Raw genomic sequence first — 22,283 nt, 5'->3', positions numbered from 1 at the left:
GCTATTTTTTCTGATGTGCCACGGATGTAGGGTATGGTGATGGCATTTTTAAATTCTTGTTGACGAGAAGGACCGGGAATGGGAGAGGAACTAATTATTTTTTTGATACTGTGATCGCTGTAGCCATTGGAGAGGAAAGTGTTGTGTATGTAGTTAAGCTCAGTAGTGAGGGCGATTCCACTGGAACAAAGATTGTGGGCTCTCTTGGTAAGAGTTTTAATAATGCCATATTGTTGAGAGGGGTGGTGGTGTGAGAGTTTGTGAATGTATCTGCCTGTGTGTGTGTGGGTTTTCTGTATACAGTGAAGGCAAGTGTATCATTAGGCAGGTGTGTGACTAAGGTGTCTAGGAAGGGTAAACAATTGTTCTTTTCCTTTTCCATAGTAAACTGGATTCTTGGATGTAGGCTATTGAGATGACTGAGGAAGGAGTCTAATGTGTCTGGGCTATGAGGCCAAATAGAGAACACATCATCTACATATCTTAGCCAGATAGAAGGTTTGAGTGGGGCTGAGTCTATGGCTCATTTTTCAAAATCTTCCATATAGAAATTGGCAAGGGGTGGAGAGGGGGGAACCCATGGCAGTTCCTTCTATCTGCTTGTAGATTTTGTTCTTCCAAGAAAAATACCCAGAGTTAATGGCAAAGGAAAAGAGATCTAAAATGTCAGAAGGGAAAACTTTTTGTAAGAGAGAGAAAGTGTCAGTTAAGGGAATATTAGTAAACAAAGAGGAGATATCAAAGCTTACCAATATGTCTGCTTTATTCAAGGTTAAATTTTCTATGAGGGCTTTAAAGTGGATCAAGTTTTTTATATAAGAAGTGAACCTTCCAGTGAGGGGGGGGGGTGGTCAGAGAGTTGGCCAGCTGTTTAGACAGTCTGTAGCAAGGTGCATTGGTGGCATCTACTATAGGTCTGAGTGGGGAATTGGGTTTGTGGATTTTTGGTAAGCCTCTTTGTTTACTAATATTCCCTTAACTGACACTTTATATCTCTTACAAAAAGTTTTCCCTTCTGACATTTTAGATCTCTTTTCCTTTGCCATTAATTCTGGGTATTTTTCTTGGAAGAATAAAATCTACAAGCAGATAGAAGGAACTGCCATTGGTTCCCCCCCCCCCCCTTGCCAATTTCTATATGGAAGATTTTGAAAAACGAGCCATAGACTCAGCCCCATTCAAACCTTCTATCTGGCTAAGATATGTTGATGATGTGTTCTCTATTTGGCCTCATGGCCCAGACACATTAGACTCCTTCCTCAGTCATCTCAATTGCCTACATCCAAGAATCCAGTTTACTATGGAAAAGGAAAAGAACAATTGTTTACCCTTCCTAGACACCTTAGTCACACACCTGCCTAATGATACACTTGCCTTCACTGTATACAGAAAACCCACACACACACAGGCAGATACATTCACAAACTCTCACACCACCACCCCTCTCAACAATATGGCATTATTAAAACTCTTACCAAGAGAGCCCACAATCTTTGTTCCAGTGGAACCGCCCTCACTACTGAGCTTAACTATATACACAACACTTTCCTCTCCAATGGCTACAGCGATCACAGTATCAAAAAAAATAATTAGTTCCTCTCCCATTCCCGGTCCTTCTCGTCAACAAGAATTTAAAAATGCCATCACCATACCCTACATCCGTGGCACATCCGAAAAAATAGCCAAGATTCTAAAAAAGTACAACCTACACACACATAGCATATAACCCCACTGCAAACTTGCTACCCTTATCCGTTCTACAAAAGATCAGCTCCCTCCTCTCTCTCTCTCTGCCTGGAGTTTACAAAGTACCCTGTTCCTGTAAGCTGGCGTACTTTGGACAGACAGGCAGATCAGCATCCATCTGCTTAGAGGAACACAAGTCTTACATCTGTAAACACAACTATGGTCATTCAGGCTTGGCTGACCGTGTCTTGGACACCACCTACAGAGTATCATGGAAGAAAACCACCATGCTCCATCACAGCAAATTCAAGAAAGAGAGACTATTCTTAGAAGCAGCAGCAGCTCTTAGAAATCAACCAAATCTTAATAAATACGGTTGCATTAAGCTTCCGAAAATTTGGGAAACACTCATCACCAGAGATCCTACTTTATATTCCAGGCCACCTACAACCGCCCTTAGAAGGCGCTCCACCTAGATAGGACTTTAGTGTCACCCACGTGGTTGGGCTTAGTATTGTATGATATTTGTGTTATGTTACATTAGTTATTTTTGTAATCCTCGTAGATGTCCTAGTGACTAGGATGAAATATAGGAAGTATTAAATTCTTTTTAATCCTTTCTGAGTGTTGTAAAAAATCCATTAAACCTCCAACATTACACCATCCTACATGTTTTTCAGTTAATCCAAATGAAAATGGAAATGAACAGTTTTCTTTTGTATTTACTATGTATTCAGTTATGAATAATCAGTAGGCTAACCATCTCAATGCTATATATGCATCACCCTTATTTCTGTTTCTACTTCTACTGTTATTCAAATATTTATAACAGTAAATTTGAAGATATGCAAGCAGTTGTGCCTGTTTCATTATTCCCTTGTACTGTCTTATCAGCCTGTAATTTTATCAACCTTCCCATATCACATTAATTCTTTTCTTAAAGTGATATTGCTGATCCCACTCTGTTTGAGGCCATTTCCATATCATCTACCGACTATGCTATTTCATGAGTTTATTAGATTTTCTAATATCAAAATAGTGTGCAATTCCTCAGGTTTTTCATAGTCAGAATATAATTTTACATTTGTATAGTGCTAGATTAAAGTAATTTTTCTCTATATAAAGTTCCCTTTAATTTTGAAATTTTTTTGTACCACTACTGCATCGAAAAGAGATGGGCCAGGTTTTACAACATTCTTTAGCCTAGAAAATTCATTAATCATGCTGTGTGGGGCAGAGGACACAAACGAATAAAATTTGATGTTTATTTTAACAGAAATCATCTGTGATAAACCTGAAAGCATGCCATTTATTGCAGTCATGTCAAGACTTTCCTGGTATAATTGGTGGATGTTTGTTTTATAAGAAATGGTAAGAATGATATTTTGTGGTTCTTTTATAATGCACATGTTAAAAGAATATGGTTTAGTCATAAAAAAAAATTCATATATAGATGTCATATCTAATTGCTATATTCATATCAGCATTGTCTTCTACATTTCATACCTAACTGGATCCAATCTAAAGAATGTAATTCCCACTTGTAGGTGGGAGAAAAAACTGAAGTGGCTTGAAAAAGTTCCGTGTTTGGTCTCTAGAGCAGGGTTTCCAGATTATGAAAAAAATAAATTTAAAAAATGCAAAAAAAATATATATATATAAAATAAAAAAAAATCAGCCCACCCATGGTACAAAATGCTATAGGTTAACAAATAGCCTTTTGTGGGTGGGAGCAACATAAATTATAAAACATGCAATTGATGACTGTGTTTCTATATAGATTTTCAGGAGTGAAAATCAAAAATATAACAAATACAGCTGAAAAACGGAAGGTTCCTCCAGAGGTTCTTTAAACCAATAATTGGAAATAAATAATCAAATAATCAATGTATTTTATACATTTTATAATTTTATACATTATATATGTATCATACTATATGTCAAAGGTATCTCCGAACATCTTTCAAAATTTATGAAGAAATATAAATTGGCTGCTATCTACAAACCAATCAACCAAATCCACAATTGGTTAGCTTCTCCTAAAGACAAACTCTCACCTCTTATGCTACTTGGTGTGTACAAGGTCCTGTGCTCTTGTAAATTGTCCTACTATGGACAGACAGGTAGATCCATTAACAAACTCGTTTCGGAACATCAAGACCGTATCCGTCACATCAAACTACAGAAATCTGGCCTCGCACAACACGGAATTGAAAACCCAAATCATACAATCCATTCGAAGAAAACCAAACTTCTACATAGATCTTCATATAAACATGTACGTTTATATAAAGAAAGTGCTGAAGTCCTATGTCACAGACCTAATTTGAACCGTAATGACGTTCTTACTATCTCTAAAGTCTGGGAAATTGTCATCCTAAATTGTGTAAAATAATTTTATATGTTATCTCATTTTAATGTAATCGTTTTTTTTTTTTTTTTTTTCAGTTATATTTTAATTGAATTCTAACACGCTACTGCACACATAGAGGGATTCCATTGTAAGCATGTGCCCTAATTGTATGTAATTCCTAGTATTGTTTGAATTAACTGTACTGAAGATGTCCTATGATACTTAGGACACATTATTTCCCACCCTCTGCCATCAGCAACTTTTCAAACTTTTTTGTGGAATCCTTCCCATGTCTTGATTAGTCTCCTTACTATTCGTGACATTCCGGTTGCTAGATCGAGCTACATAAGACTGAATCGGGGGAGGTTAGTTATGCCGATATATCTTTTGTATTTTTTAATTTAATTTTTTACATAGTCTGGAAACCCTGCTCTGGGGACTAAAGATGGAAATTTTTTTCAGGCCTCCAATAAGCAGTGGTCTCACACTGGATGATGAAATTCAATCTCCCACCTAAATAGATTATATCTGGATAACAAAGAAATTGCAGAATATCTTGCATCTACATTGGGCCTTAGTAGGTATGCCTTGCTTATGTATTTTTTGGTACCCTGGATTCTTGTCACTGGGGGGGGCAGTGTCTAGAAATATGAAATGTCTACTGCATGCAACATCTTCCAATCTGAGTCAGCTTCCTATAAACTGAGTAGCTGAGTTTGTCTTACTCAGATACCCGTATGAGAATGTGGATTTGGCTAGAGAATGAATGTTTTTTGTGTAGGCAAGTGAGGAATTTCTCTAGTTGATTAGCAGAGCTGGGCCAAATGATTCTTATCAACATGCCAAAGCTATGCTTTAGGTAATATTTAATGGAGCTCCAAGACTTGTTTCTCAAAGGACTCCATGAACAAATTTGCTAGCAGTAGTGACAATGAAAAGCCAATTACTAGTCCTTTTTTCTGTCTATGAAATTTGTATGGGAATTTGAAGGTGCTGTTGATAAGTGCATAATGATAGTGCTGTTGATAATGTTCAGTAGAAATAGATCTTGAGTAGTTTCTTCTGTGTGCACATTGCCAAACAGATTGATGTCTAGTTGCAAGTAGGTCAGTAGGTTCTATTGTCACATATTTTGTATATTCAATAAAGTGTACTGTGTTTATAATAGAGTCTACCTTGTTGATATGATGGTTTACCAGATTGTGTAGGATATCTGGATAACAAAGAAGTTGGAGAACATCTTGCATCTACAATTGGGCCTTAATAGTAGGTAGGCCTTGCTTGTGTATTTTTGGAGTGCCATAGATTCTTTGCACCACGCGGTGTTCAGAAATCAAATGTCTAATGCATACAGAGTTAAATTATATGCATAATACCACTAACCATCAAGTTACTATTTGATGTTTAGTCTATTAAGTAACTTAATAGATTATTGTTAGTCTATTAAGTTACTACTTAATAGACTAACAATGGAATGTGTCTATTTTTAAATATGTAAACATTGTGAATTTATTATTATTATTATTTTATATTAATTTATATTAATATAAAATAATTTATATTAATTTATTTATATTAATTAAAATTAATTAATATTAATATTATTATTAACACCAGACATCCATGGAGTCTAAAGACTCATTGTGGGACGCAAACACTGTTACAAGTCCATCAAACCATGCTTTAAACTCATTCGATGTATCTGCATTCACCACATTGTCAGGCAAAACATTCCACTGACTAACCACTCTCCATGCAAAGAATACATCATACTTCTTATGTCCCTGCTCACACCTTCCTTATACAACTTCCAGGTATGTCCCCTGGTTCTACCCCATTCTACAAAAAGTTTCTTCCACATTAACTGGTAACAGCCCTTTACCAACTTAAATGTCTCAATCATATCCCATCTTTCTCTTATTCACAAGGCTTTGCAGACTGCATTCCCTCTGACTTCATATCCCACATCCCAAAAACTAGTTGCCATTTTAGTTTCTCTAGACTCTTACAACTCAATATATCCTTATCAAGATGAAAACCAGGGACTAAATCTGTGCACAATAATCAGTATGAGGTCTGTTCAAGGCATTATACAATGGAGCCTCTTTATATCTACAAGTTAATGCCCTCTGCATGATTGCCATAATCTGATGTTATGTTTTCACAACTTATGCAATGTGACTTCTGAACTTCAGATCCATGTCCACCACTACTCCAAGGTCTCTTATTTCCTCAACTCCCTCCAAAATTTTTGCTTCCCATTGTTGTCTATTAAATTTCAGAACCTTACACTTTGCAACATTGAATTTACAGTTCCATACTGTTGCTCACTCATACAATCTATTCTAGTCCTCCTGTAAGGCCATATCTGCTTGATTCCTCATGACTCTCCCCAGTTTTGCATCTTATGCAAACAGTTGTATATCACCAGCTAAACATATCCCACTGTCATTAATACACAAATCAAATAACAGTGGTCCCAAAATTGATCCTTGCAGCATATCACTAGTGTCTTTCCTCTTTTGAGATAGTTCCCCCCCCCCTACACAACTATCCGATAGCCATTTATCTATTAAACTCACTAGTCTATCATCCAATCTGCTTCATTGTTTAGTGACCAACTTGTAATGTGGCAACCTATCAAAAGCTATATATACCAATGTACGAGGGACGTCTAGAATGTAAGTTCCAATGGATTGTCAGAGAAATAAAATTATACTTACAAAAAAAAAAAAAAATTTATTGGGAATTAAAGTAGACATCTTTCACTAATTTTCTGCATAATTTCCACCATTGTTCAGGCACTTATCATAACGGGGCACCAAGAGTTGTATACCTTCGCCGTAGAAGGTTTGAGTTTTTGTCACTGGCAGAAGCCTGTGACTCAAACCACGTATCGACTGCTTCTTTGACCTCGTCGTCGTCTTGAAACTGCCAGCTACCAAGGAAAGATTTCAGATGTTTGAACAGATGAAAGTCGCTTGCCATGAGGTCAGAACTATATGGAGATGATGGAATTGTTTGCAGCCGAAGGTAGCGAGAAGTTGTTGTGTTACACCGGCTGTGTGTGTGGGCGGGCATGAATCAAAACAATGCCCCTGGTAAGCATGCCACGTTGTTTATTCTGGATCACACAACGCAGTTTCTTAAGGGTTTGGCAGTACATACTCTCGTTGATTGTGGAGCCTTGACCCAAGAAGTCTACCAGCAAAATTCCTTGTATGTCCCAAAACACAGTGCACGTGATTTTGCAGGTTAAAACCGTTGTCTTCAATTTCATCTTGATTGGTGATGAGGAGTTCCCCACTCCATGGACTATTGTTTGGATTCAGGGTTTGCGTGCGACACCCAAGTCTCATCCCTGGTGACATGTCTGCTCAGGAAAGCATCACCATCCTAATGGTAGCATGTCAAGAATTCCAACGCACTGCCCAGCCGATTTACTTTGTGTTGTTCTGTAAGCAACTTCAGCACCCAGTGTGTACACAGTTTCCAATAATTCAGTTTCTGTGACACAATTTCATGAAGACATGAACGTGAAACGTCTGGAAATTGAAGCAAGAGTGACGTCATAGTGAATTCCCTATTCTGTCGAATCTTCTCCTCAACTGAACACACCAAATCGTCGGTCACTAAAGATGGTCGCTCACTCCGTTCATCATGCACACCTGTCCTTCCTTCATTAAAAAGTCTTGCCCATCTTCATACCATTGAATCACTCATTGCGTGTTCTCCATAAACCTCAATAATTTGCCAACGAATTTCAGCTGCTTTAATGTTCCTCGCATTCAAGAAACGGATAACTGACCTAATTTCACATGGCGGGCGATTCGATTTTCTTAGACATTATAAACACACACCAAGAAGCATAAGCACTGCGAGAATGTCCGAAAACAGCACTAACGCCTTGCTAAGGAATTAACAAACTCAGCATGCATCACACCATTGCAATCGAAGTGCTGCAATGAAAATATTTAAAAATGGAACTTACTTCCTGGACGTCCCTCGTATATGTATTCCCTTTTCCACACATACATTCACAAGCACAAAGAATTCCACTGTCATCAACCCACTTTTGTATCTTATATCTCACCAACCTCTCCAATACCTTACAGATGAGCCTATAATTTCTTACCCTAGCTTGATCACCACCTTTGTGAAGTGGATCAATTTTGCTTTCCACACTTTTGGGACTTGTGCTATTGCAAGACTTTTGTTAAACAGGTAGGCCAAGTCTGATGCTAACTCCATGGAACATTCTCTCAAGATATGTGATGATATTGTCAAGTCCTATTGTCTTATTGACATCTAGCTTAATTCCTCATATACCTCTTGCTCACTAGTCTTTTTATTTCATTCTCTACACTTAAGCTTTTGATTTCATACTGAGGATGAAGCATCCTGATGAATTGCTCACTGAACACTTCAATTGTGTCGTTAGCAGCAGTCACCAATCTTCCACTTTCATCCATTAACAGCATTTTATCATAATCATTCTTTCTTCTACTTGCCACATATCGAAAAAACTCATGAGGGATTTTTCGTTATTCATCTTGTACTTCCTCCAAAGTGCCTGCTCCAGATTTCATGCTTAATCCCCTCATTCATCCATTTAACACCTACCTTATTCAGCATTGTGACCTGTGGAATATATTGACACATTAATGCTGTTATCTCCCTTATTTCTTTGTCAGTTCCCAAGCAGTATTGATTTCCTTACCTTAATTCTTCATTCCATACTATAGCTCCAAGCTGTCTCCTAAGCTTGTCATAACATAATCATCAGCAGCACTCTCCCCACCCTCCCTTCTTGCCTTTTATACCCTTCCATTTCTATTCCCGTTTGGATATCTTCTTCATTCAAACACATTTCACTTATTTCAACAATTTTGGGGGCTAATAAACTCAATCAGCGAAACAATTCCATCTCCCTTATTTCCGATATGCCTGGCATTTGTAAATAAACACAGCAGTTCACATTCTGTAACCAGTCCTACTCAAGCCACTTGTTGGTTATAATTTTCCAGGCACACCTGCCTTGGCCCAGTCACCTTTATTACCACCTATAACATATATCCACTCTGTCTCAATCACCCCACTTGCATCCTGATCTATTCCATTTTTATGCTGATCAAATACATTCACTACTACTACTATTCCCAATATCCACTCTTTCTATACCATACCCTATTCATCTGGGCTCCTTCCATTTCCCTGTTCCTCTTGCATTCCCATTTTCTTTTCATCTCTCATGCTACTACTGTTTCCATTCCCAAACACTTAAGTCCCTTCACTACCACTCTTTTACTTCAGATCTCTTGCTTTCATCACAATGCACTTCCATCTAGCAACAGTGTCCATTCTTCCCTCAAATATAAGCTTGTCATAATGTTTGTGGATGTCATACATCCACAAACTTGACTCTCTTCTCCTCGCAGAGTTCTTCCAACATGCCATTCATGATTCTGGCTCTCCATATCTATAGGCATGCCAGTTTTGCTGGGCTGCATGAACAGATTGCAGCTACATGCACCATTTTTGATGCTACCAATTTAGCCATCAGCTCATTACATTCTGATTCTCATTACAGAATTCTATACTCTTCTCTTTAATATTTTGGAAGCCTGAGCTAAAAAAGAATTCCTGAATATATAAAAAAATAAACAAATCAATAAGGACAACAGACTTTTGGATTCTAAACCCATTCCTCAAGAGAGCTCCATTTACTGGGTTTCCACGAAGTGGCACACAAGCCAAATATCACAATAACAAACAAGGCAGCTTGTCTGGCCTGGTGCAAAGAATGTGTGATCTGGAGAATTGACCAGTGGAAAATGGTACTCTGGAGTGATGAATCAAGGTTCACCTGTTTCTAATCTAATGGCAGGGTGTGGAGGTAGCCTGGTGAATGCTTGTTACCACAGTGTGTTGTACTCACATTAAAGTTTTGTGGTGGAGGAGTAATGGTGTGGTATGCATTCAGTTGGTTTGGAGTTGTCAGTGGTTCCATGAAGGCATCTCAGTATCTTGATATTCTGGATAATCAAGTGCTACACTGTGGAGTTTTTATGGAACAGACCCATGTTATTATCAAGACAACAATTCCTCATGCCACAAAGCTGCAGCAATTATGTGTTGGTATGAAGAGATGGGCATTAAACGATGTGCAGATCTATCGAACACTTGTGGGATGAATTGGAGCAGCAATTTAGGTTCCAGAGCAGCACATCCTCAATCTGTCACTGAACTCAGTGCTTCTTTGATGGAGGAATGGAAACAAATTCCACCTGATGTCTGCCTCACATTGGTGGAAAGCCTCCCTCAAAAGGTGTAGGAGGTGATCAAAGTCAAAGGTGGACATACTTGATATTAGGGTTTGCCTGTGGGTATCAATTGTAAATTGCTAAAGTGTCTGGGCAGTTATTGGTAGATAGTGTACTTGGTGCACAGCTGACACATAACTGTTAGTGAAATTCATAAGCACCTCTCTTCAAAACTTCTGATGTGTCAAACTCTCTCTTAATTGTGGCTGCTGATAGTGTATTTTTTCAGTAACTGATCTGTATCATGTTGATATTCCTTGAAGAGTTGAGAAATTTCCCAGACAGTACTTTACACTGTTATTTTTGTTGGTGCTGGTGCCATCAGAGCTGCTAGATGGTAGAAGCCTTCTAGTGACAAACAGGATTGGACAATAGCTTGTCCAGTCATGTTTGCCACTACAGAGATCACCATCTATATGGTGATCATGTATCATGTTGATATTCCTTGAAGAGTTGAGAAATCACCATATAGATATCTTTTAGCCACATAGATAGATATAAAGCTGGAGTTTGTTGCATTTAGCAGAACCAGACTCTACAGAGGACATAAGATAGTGAAACAGGGAATTGAAACAAATATACAAAGGCAAATTTTTTACTGTTAGGATAGAAAATATGTATTTCGTATTAGTTAATTTGTATTCAGATATAAATACGAATTCAGGTAATTGGTTGAGGTTCATATTAATGCCAACATAATATGATGATCCTAGATGAACTTAAGTATCTTAGTGGAAGGCTGAAAATAATAATGAACATGTTGATTAAGATGTTTTGAAGGAGGATCATAACTGGGTTGATCAATGAGACATTGATCTTTTTTGGATATAGTTGGGCAACAGATCTTCTCTACAGTTCATAAATTTATGACTATAACCATTGAACTCAGTCAGTGCACTGCATTTTTGTTAGGTCTTTTAAATGTTGCTTTATATGAATTTTTCCTGATAATCCTGTCTATGTTATGTAATGCATACCACAAGAGCAAAAAATTTTCCGTATTACTTTGGTGTGTCTCTTATACTATATATATAGAGAGAGAGTATAAGAGGTATAAGAGTATATAAAGTATATTATTCCACCTTTACCACGAGTTGCCTAGACTTGCACTACTTTGCGGGTCACCTAGACTTGCATTACGTGCAGGTGCAAACTTGACTTATTTGTCTGTTTGCTTACTTGGGAAATGGAGTAAAACCAGGTTTAAAATAGCTTGGCATCTTTAACATATATTATACCCAAGGTAAAAAACTTTCTACACCTATCTCTCATCCTGAGATTTTTATTTAATAAGGTCAAAGCACCTTATGGTAACTTGTTTTGGTAAAATACTTATAAGCTCTGTATTACTTAACCTTGGTATTTCTAAGCCTGGCTCCCACTGACGAGACCTCAATAAAGGTCGAAACTGGTCTGGGTAGTGGCCCCTTGCTTTTAATGCACAGCATCATACATCTCCTCAAGGAGATGGGCTTTGCATTAAGGGTAAATATTAAGAATAGTGATCAGAGCTTAAAACCATGAGTTGCCTAGACTTGCACTACTTTGCAGGTCACCTAGACTTGCATTACGTGCAGGCGTAAACTTGATTTATTTGTCTGTTTGCTTCTTGAGAAATGGAGTAAAACCAGGTTTAAAATAGCTTGGCATCTTTAACATATATTATACCCAAGGTAAAAAACTTTCTACACACACACACACACACACACACACACACACACACATATATATATATATATATATATATATATATATATATATATATATATATAGTACCATGGGAAGAGTGAGTTAAATGACTTGGGAACTCTTCTAGAGACCAAACATGGAATGTTTTGTAACTTCCAGTAAATGGAAATGTCGGTCTTATGATGAACTTCATGTTCCACCTAATCATATCCATTCTATGTTTTTATTTCACATTCAGGAATTTTGCAGTTTTACTTTGTTGATTGTTACCCTCTTCTGCAGTATTTGCTTCTTAAGAAAAACTGTCTTCCTTAAAAAGTTGAGTACAAATTGGATAAATACATCACTCCTGAAATATTTCACCACATATTTTGTATTGTCTGTGTTTAGATGAATATTTATATAAAATAAAACTAGGGGCAATTAAATTATTTTTTTAAAAAAATATTTTTTTTAATACTTTATCTTCTGATTTATACTATCTTAATTTATTTATATAAAATAATTTTATTCTAATTTGTTAAAAAATGATTTTATCTAACTTCACCAAAGTTTGAAAATTATTTTTAAAGGTAGTGTACTAAAAGTCTTCTGAATAGAAGCTTTCAAATACAGAGATGTTCATAAAGTACCAAAACAAACCTTCTCAATGATTATAAAAATTATCTGTAATGTTATTTTATTCAGTTTTTTTAACTGAATATTTTTTATTTCATAAAAATACAAAAGTTTAATGTATGATAAATTACACACACACTTTATCACAAAGATATGTGGTCTGCTGTTGAACAAAAAGTTCAGTAGAACAGCTGAAAAAAAATTAATACAACATAAAACTTTTTAAAAATGGATTTTATGGTACATTGTGAGACAGCTATTGTTGTTATGATAATTTTTTATTCAGTTTCAAAATTGTCCAGGGACATTATGGATACCCTGCATTTTAATTTTGGTTCAAGATAAAAATCTTTATTTCCTCACCAGCCAAAGGAAAATGAACTTGTGAGTGTGAATCATAGTTTCTGATATTCATTATTGTATTGTTCGTTTTTATTCATATTATTTGAAAAGTAGATACTACAAACATTTTACCTTTGAAAAATAACTGAAGTGTTTGTCATGTCGGTTAAAACACTTGTGACTTAAACATACATCAAACGTGCTCAGAAACTTGCCGTTTATTATTGTAATAACCTTCCATGGAGTAAACATATGAACAACCTATGTCATATTGAACCTTAAACTCATTGACATACCTATTATACACATCATACCCTAGCAATGCATTTCACTCCTGCACTACTCTATCTAAGAAATCTGCTCTTTGTTCCCCCTCTTTACCACACCTTTACACAACTTCCAGTAATGGGCTCTCATTATCTTCTACTCTATGTATAATCCCTTCCATATTAATCCAGTAAAATCCCCTCACTAACTTCAACATGTCCATCATATGTTTTTCCTATACATTTCTTTTCTCTCCCTACAATCAGACATTTTAGAGTCTTGATATTGCCTTAGTTACTCATCTCTGTATCTGTTCCATAGTTTTCATATTACAATATAAATTTGGACACAGTGATGTGTGGATTAGTGTGCTTATGTGCTGATAATTTTTTTATTTCTGTGTGAAAACAAAAATTCAGAACCTTTCATATTGTGAATTGTTTTTTTTTAGTAATGATAATCATCTTTGATTATCATTACTGATGAATTTGTATCCAAAATTTAATTATGGATACAAATTTTAAAATATTTATGAAAGAATGCCTTTTTGTATTAATGCTTTCACAGCTGATGATTGATCATTTAGTTATATCATATGAATTCAACACCTATTTAACAGATTCAGTTACATTAAAATTGCAATAGATTTTTTTTTTTCTGTTGGCAGGCTGCTTTCAACCCAACTGACTCCTGAACTTACTAGTTATTTGACACTTGTAAGGTCTTACAGGAAATCTGTGAGTACAAATATAATTTTCTTTGGGGGGTAGTGTTTTTATTTGCATTGGTAATATAATTGGGGGGTAGTGTTTTTATTTGCATTGGTAATATAATTGTGAAATCTGAGATGCATTATATCTTTAGAACAGTTTCTCAACCTGTGAGTTCTGAAAGAATTTGATAGTTTCCAATAGTCCTTGAGAAATAAAATCACAAAATTCAGTGAATATATTTCATTATTTTCTCGGTGTCATGTTAATTTGGTTTTTGTTGCACCCCATGTCAAAATAACATTTTACATTGGTAGTTTCTGGTCATAGGTTCTTAAAAATAGCATCTTTAGGAGAGTTGATGGGTATTAATACACACACAAGCACATGTAGGTTGGAAAACTTTTTTCACTGAATTCATTGAAGTATGTTATTAAAGTTGCCCAAGGCTGTAACTTATGAGTTAAAGCTACATAATGGAGAGGAGACCTTCTTGTAGCCTTTAAGAAATATGAAGTACCTAGACAAGCTTTTGGACCTGGTGTCCAATTGTTATCTTCTCATATAGCCACTGGTTTCTAGGTATCCACATGGATACTGAACAAAAAAGAGGAGGAAAAAAATGCTCCTGTTTTCATCAGAAAACTAAATCAAACATTGAAACATTACACTATTCACTCATGGCTCACCATCATAAGCATCACTGAAAAAAAAAAAAAAGTGAAATTGGCAGAGGAATTACAAAAATGTCATGTTGACATAAATAATGTTACTGTGATGAAGACAGAAACATGAGACATTTAAATAATAACTGTGATGTCATGCTTGGGCAGTAGTGATCAGGAAAAAGAAAGAATGCCAAACGTGAAGATAAATATGAATAGTAGTAATTTTCAAGTAGAGATATGGGCAAATTTCAAAAATGAAAGACTGGACAATGCAAGATTTTAGTAGGAAAGTATAGGAATTTTTGATACTGTTAGTGGAATGGACTAAACAGGAAAGCTGGTTTTCTGGAGACCAACAGAATTGGAGTTGAATATCAAACATAAAGAAATGTCTTTCAAAAATTTGGAGAAAAGAGCAAAGGTAAGTAATGATAATAATGGGAAGTACCTGCTGGATTTCTGTTCAGGACATGAACCATTACTAATGCCATTTTCCAACATAAAGTTGGACATAAATTCACATGGAAAACAAATAAATAATCTCAATGAGTATTTATTCCTAGATATTTACTCTGAAGCAAATATGAAGGGGAAATGTAGTCACAAGTACATTTCTGTATTGGAGTTTAAAAAATTATTATTAGAAACCTGCAGTGTGGAAAGACAGCTAGAACATGTAAGACTGGTCATCAGAAATGCTCAGATACAGAGGGCAGAAGTTTTATAGTGGCTACATTTCTTAATAGCCACTGTAAGATGTTTCTTTTTTTTTTTTAGACAGTGGGGTCTCGATCTGTGATTTGGTAAATAGAATTGTCATTGAGGAGACCCTGTATTTTTTTTTCCATGACAGTATCGTTACCCTTATCAGCTTTATTGCAATATTTTTATTCTTACACAACTTTAAGTCAGCTATTTCTTTCTGTGACATACTACTTTTAGGTGGTTTAAATTTGTCAGGATGCCTGCTATGCCTAAACAAATGTCATTAGCTATTGAAGGTGGATTTGTAGATGCCCATTCTATGTTCATCATAATTTCTAGGTTAGGAACTTGCTTTGCTGCAATAGCAAAGTTATTACCTGATAAGATGAAACTAAAACTGTCTAGCCAGTTTTAGTTCATCTTATCAAATTGTCCCACTCTATGTACTGTATCATCCCCATGGAGGATCATCAATCTGGTTGACAGGTTTAGTGTTGGACTTTATTCATAACTCAATTTTAATGGTATTACAACAGCAAACCAAACTTAAATTATAAAATGATGTTTATTAACTGGCTTATATTTCTCTGGATTTCAAACCAAGATCCTGAGAGCAAACTCGTTAAAGCTTATGCACAACAATGATTAAGTGAAATAAATCTAATTGTAACAGGCAATGTTATGAAAAAAAAGCTACAATGCCCTCAGTTGAGATCATAACTTCACTATTGCACTGAAGCAAGTTCCTAACTTAGAAATTATGAGCATAAAGCTGGACATCTATAATCTTCTACCTTCAATAGTCCATAACATTTGTTTAGGCAGATCAGCATCCAGACAAAATCTAAACCATCTTAAAGCCACATGCAGAGAAATATACACACAAAAGCCATCACAGAAAGAAATAGTTTCCGTAAAAAGTTATATAAGTATAAAAATATTGTGATTAATAAAGCTGATAAAGGGAATGCTTCTGTTCAACAACAACAACAACAACAAAAAAAAAAAAAAATGCAAGATCTACATGGCAATTATACTTTACAAATCATAGATCAAGATTCCCTCTGTCTCAAAAGAAAAAAATTTGTAAATTATTGAAAAAAGGGTAGTTCTTGGTCCAAAGTAATCACTAACAAATTAAAACTTGTTTGTGTTAAACCACTCCATATTTGAGATACATAAAATCCATTAATGCAGAACCCTCCTATGCTCTTTAGTTGATAATTTAGAGCAATTAGAAATGGGAGCTAGAGTCAGGATCGTAGTAGAAGAGCTTAGGCAAGAGTTAGTGAAAATGAAAATTGAGATGAAACATCTGGAATATGAGATTTAACACCTAAAGAAGAGGTTGGCTAATGTGAATAAGAAGGATGAAGTTAGTGTTATGAAGAAAGAGTTGAAGGATAATCTTATATCATTAGAAGTATCGTGACTATAAAATACACAAAACATGCTTTCCTGGTGGAACAATGAAACAAATAACTGATGGTCTGCAGAGAAGGAGAATGCAAGCATTAGAATTTGTGGTAGTTGTGGGAACAAATGACTTAGTTGGGGGGGGGGGGGGGGATATTGATAGATTTAAGGAAGTTGCAGCAGATAAAGGATATCACAATAGTGAATTGAGAAGGAGAACAGAGATAATAACATGATGGTTTTGTCAAGCAAAGGAGGTTCAGTTTGTGAACTGTGGAATGAATTTGAAGGAATTGATGGGTTGCATTTGAATGTTGGGCATTTAGAAAAACTATTGTTTGTGGAGAAGACACAGAATCAAGAGGTTAATGTAGCAAACAATCTGTTATTCACTCAGGGTAGTGAAGCGCGATAGCACAGCTAAACTGGTTGTGCAACAAGAGGGAGTTGGATATGAGGTTGGAGATGTGGTTGTAAAAACACAAAGTAATGGAATGCATAAAGGTAAGGATGAGACAGGTATGAAATGCAATCAGGATCAGGGGAAATGGGAGTGATCAGACTGAAGAGAGAGGTGTGGTATAGCAGTTAGAATAGAGCAGGGGCTCTCAAACTTTTTAAATTTTGTACCACATAAATAAGAATCAAAAAATATATGTACCACCATAAAAGCATTTCCCGATTAAAAATCAATACATCCCAAATGGAGTGTGTATAATCAAAGAATAAAACATTTTAAATGTATATTATTTATTTATATTCGTAAATGAAACTTTTACATTATAATGAAATATAGTAAATGGTGGGTAATAGTACATGAGCAAATATTAAGATTTATTATTGGTGAGGATTAATGCGACGGATGAGCCTGTTTCATTCTAACCAATTTCGATATGTCTGGCTTTATTTTCATTAATTTCAAACGTAATGAAATCAGGTTCAAGTTGCAACCATGTCCTATATTTATTTTTAATTAATAGCATGACTGAAAACCCAGTTTTGCAAAAATTTTATCGCTTTTGTTGAAAGGCATTAAAAATTTTATCACTTTGTCGGAAATATACTTAAATTCATCTCTTCTTTTTAACCAAAAATTGCATAAGTTATCTTTTTTGAACTCATTCATGAGATTTCTATCACATGAAATATCTATGAGTTGATCTCTTTCTTGAATTGAAAAATTATCTAGCATAATATCTGAAAAAGAAAACGGATCTCTTATCCAACTTTCATTTTCTAAATTTTCAGGAAAGTAGGAATGTAAATTATTAACAAGTCCTATGCAGTGTTTTTCTATATCTTCAATTAGTTGTTCATTCAGTGACAGATCATTTTCCTGGAGATACTCTTCTAATTTTGGTAATGTAGCAATTTTCTTCCTTTTCATGTCCTTAATCATGTATTCTAGTTTTTTCACAGCTGCATTTATTTTGTCATGTACACTAAAGACAGTTATATTGGAACCTTGTAAACTAGAATTCAGTTCGTTCAGTTTTCCAAAAATATCGGCCAAATACGCTAAACATGATAACCAGAGTTCTTCAGGTAATACAATGGCTGAGTTCAAATTTGAATTCTGACAGGAATATTTGGACCTCTGAATGTAATTCGAATAGTCGAGTTAAAACGTTTCCCCTTGACAACCACCGCACTTCTGTGTGTAAAAGGAGTTTATTGTGGTTACTGCCCATTTCATTGCACAAAATTGTGAACAGTCGTGAATTTAGGGCCCAACATTTAATAAAAATTCACTACCCTTCACAGATTGATCTAAAACAGTCTTTAGTTCTGTGGGCATTGCTTTGGTAGCTAGTGCTTCACGATGTATGCTGCAATGTGTAAACTTGGCATTTGGTGCAACTTCTTTAATTTTGGCGAAAACACCACCATGACAACCTGTTATTGAACGTGCACCATCAGCACACACTCCTGCACATTTTTTCCAATTTATTTCATGGCCAGTGATAAACTCATTAATTTTCTTAAAAATCTCATCCGCTGTGGTATGATTTGGAAGAGGCTCGCAAAATAAGAATTCTTCATCTATGACTTGTTCTCTTTCATATCAAATATAAGCCATCAACTGTGCAAAATTGTTTACGTCTGTACTTTCATCGAACTGAATTGCAAAATATTTGCTTTGCTTTATATTTTCGATTAGTGTTTGTTTTACTTGAGCTGCCATTTCGTTAATTCGTCGCGAAACAGTGTCATCTGACAAAGAAACAACATTCAACTTGGCTGCTGCTGTAGGGCCAAGAATAGACATCACAATGTCTTTGGCTGCAGGTGATATTAAAGTTTCTCCAATAGTATGTAATTTTGCAGTTTGAACAATTCTCAAACTAACCAAATATGACGCTTCCTCTGCTCGTTCGTTAATTGTAGTAAAAGAATGAAGTGAATGTTTGTTAGTTTTCATTTCAGCTCGTTTTCTTTTAAAAAAGTCGAGAGGGTTATCTTTTAAACAGGTGTGTTTGTTTTGAAAATGCCATAGCAGAAGCAATGGTTTCATCGAGTGATTCGAAAATTGTTCGTAACAAATAACGCACTATGGCCTGGGGTCGTTTTCATCCTCGTTCCAGAAAAATCCATATTCCAAATAATTTTCATTATACTTTCTTGTAGCAGTAGCATTTCATTTTCTAAATGCTTCGTGAGATTCAGGATTAAAACTAGAAGTGCTAGCTGTGTCAGTGTCGTCTGCCAGCCGTTTCCTCTTTGATTTTTCAATTCCTAACCATTTGTCCATTATAACGAGGATATTGTCATTATAGTGACATTACATTATATTTTATTTGACATTATAATGTCAAATAATGTGACGCTACTGTTATTATATTCTGTTGTTATATATTCTTGTTCTATATTTTTCCCTTTTTTAGCCTTTAAGGTTAGTCTATACTTAACTCGCTGTTCTCTTAAATCTTTCCCCTTTTTATAGAAACAAAATCTTTGGCTGCTCTTAAGTTTAATCACGTGTAGGATACTTAATGATTAGGGCTTTGTCCTAGAATGAGACGCGGACATTAAACATATCTTCTGAGACAGTCCACCTGATAAGCATTGACAAATTTATTTTTTAACTGCGCCAGCCAATACCAAGGATAGATGAAACTCTTATCCAGGATGGCTCTCTCAGAGTGATACACAGTAACTAAACTATGATAAATATCTAACTTCTGTTCACTATATTCTTGCATGCAGTCGTGGTCCGCTTTATTAAATTATACACGTGGGTTCTTCCCGTTAAGTTCGATAATAATTTTATGAGTGGCTGTTTGAATTCATATACTAAACCAGATCAGGCAGGTACTAAGAAACATATTTATTAATTAAAGAAATGATACATGAAAGTCTTACTACTAGGTAATCTGAATCTAATTTAAGTAAGATCTCTGGTTCATTACTACTAATGAAATACATGAACAAATTTGCTTGAACCACCTCTATATGTAACTTAACATTATCTCATCACAAGTTATCACACATTCTACACTCACGTGGTCACTAGTTATATCACTCAACACAACACAGTTAATTCAAAATAAATAGAGCCCTTCTAGGCAGACAGTTGTCAAACAAAGATGGGTCTATGCCAAGTTGGAGACAGTTCCTAAAGTTCCATATAATAAGTCCACTACACAAATGTTCTTTGGAAAACACACAATTCCTTAACTGGAGAATATAACACAAGAGTCTGCATTACCGTCTCTGAAATGATACTCGTTCCTTTCTTCTGCCTTGTCTGGGCATCAAGGCATCGTCTCAGTCTGCTACTCGTCTGGTCATCTTTGACAACTGTATGGCCAGATTCTCAACCGGAAGGGTGATATGGCTCAGGAGCTTAGCCAGAACGGATGGCATCTACTTGGTTCTATCGTCGCACGATGTAGCATAGCTATCCTAGTCCAAAGAAATAGCTAGCCCTATTCCGTGCGCTGCAGCAGATGACTCATACCTTCCATGGCCAGCGTGGAACTTCTCCGTAGGTGGGGGCTGGACCAATGTCTGAGAGGTCAGGAAACAGGAACCAAAAAGCCTCGAGTGAGGGTTGCTTGACCTTTTTGTTTTCATGCTCTTCCCGGCGTTTCTCGTATATTGCAATGCCTGCCAACGCGGTCACGTGGGTTTTCGTCACGGCATCCAGCTCCTTCCACTACATCGCACGTGTGCTTGCCGTGTTTTCTTAGAAAGCGCTCTGGTTTCTCTTTCTCATAATTCCCCCCCCCCAGCACACGTAACACTGGACGGTCAAAAGGTGACCCTTGGACTATGGCCCACAGATTTTGCTATCTTATGACACACAAAATGGGGTTCTTAAATTAATTCAATACATATAGCAGGTTAGGTCTTACAATTTTCTCTCATTTGTTATATAATTTCTTACTCCTATCTTAGTGTTATATACATATATATATACATTTCCAGTTTATAGCCAACACACCACATTCTCTGCCTATTTTCAAAGAGAGTTGTTCCTGAATAATTAAATGGTTAATTCTTTTTCTCGGTTTATTCAGGACACAACACTGTATACTTTGCTAGTGATCTCATTCATAAACAAAATTCAGCACATTCCCGGGCATTCGCAAGAACATCGTATCTCGGTAGTGGTAGTGTCTTAACAGCGGTGTCAGCATAAATCAAAAACGCCACTCCACATTCATACGAATATAAACATAATATTTATTTTTAATATCATTTATGTTAAATAATAACTTTCCTTTATTTTTTTAACGGAATATCGCATAATTATCTTAATAAAATACATTTTCACGTAAAATAATATATTTCTCTTAAACTTGCAACAATCTATTGCTTTTGTTTTTCATTATGTTATATGTACTTTGTTTATTATAATTTTTTTACATACAAAAATACTGTTTCAAAATAAATATTAATATGAAAACCCTTATGACATGCTAATGAGACTTTGCATCCGAAAATTCACATAAAACTGCAATAAAATTTATTTGTTTGTTTTATTTGATTCGCCAAGCTAAATTCTTTGAACAGTCTACTCGTTACAATATTAAAATACATTTTTCTTAACATTTATTTAAATATTTTGTGCAAAAATTGTACCACCAAAAATAACGTACCATTAGTGGTACATGTACCACAGTTTGAGAAACGATGGAATAGAGAATGTTGGTGCTGGAAGAATGGCCTCAAAGACAGGAATTGTTACGTTTATATACAAATGTAAGGCATATTCAAAATAAGAGCAGTTTGTCACATTTACTCTGTATGACCAAAGATAATTAGTATAAGTGAAACTTAGTTGTCTGAGATGATGCGATATCAGGAATAGAAATGGAAAGATAAACACTTTTCCAGAATGATGAGTAGGTGAAAAGAGGGAGGGGAGGGGGGGGGCTATTAATTATTCCAGGGTGTGAAAATTGATAGTATATGTGCAGATTTTGAATCTGTGTGATGTGATGTTGAAATTAACAGGCTAGTATATCTGACAGGATGCTATTATAGGCCAAGGAATGTA

General features: G+C 35.6%; 1 protein-coding gene across 4 annotated transcripts in view; it reads left to right on the top strand.

Moving 5' to 3' along the window:
* HPS4 (Hermansky-Pudlak syndrome 4 protein) overlaps positions 1-22,283 on the top strand; it is a 304,728-nt gene that overhangs the window by 173,802 nt on the left and 108,643 nt on the right. For all 4 annotated transcript variants that reach the window (XM_090413587.1, XM_090413586.1, XM_090413589.1 and 1 more), the window contains 2 exons: positions 2,963-3,057; positions 13,946-14,015. In XM_090413587.1, the coding sequence (XP_090269713.1) occupies positions 2,963-3,057; positions 13,946-14,015 (165 nt within the window). The remainder of the gene's footprint in view (positions 1-2,962; positions 3,058-13,945; positions 14,016-22,283) is intronic.

This window comes from Typopeltis vanoorti, chromosome 24 (genome assembly GCF_054136105.1).
Source record: "Typopeltis vanoorti isolate ZY-2024b chromosome 24, IOZ_Tvanoo_1.0, whole genome shotgun sequence".
NCBI classification, from domain to species: domain Eukaryota; kingdom Metazoa; phylum Arthropoda; class Arachnida; order Uropygi; family Thelyphonidae; genus Typopeltis; species Typopeltis vanoorti.
This window is presented reverse-complemented; position numbering and strand designations above follow the sequence as displayed.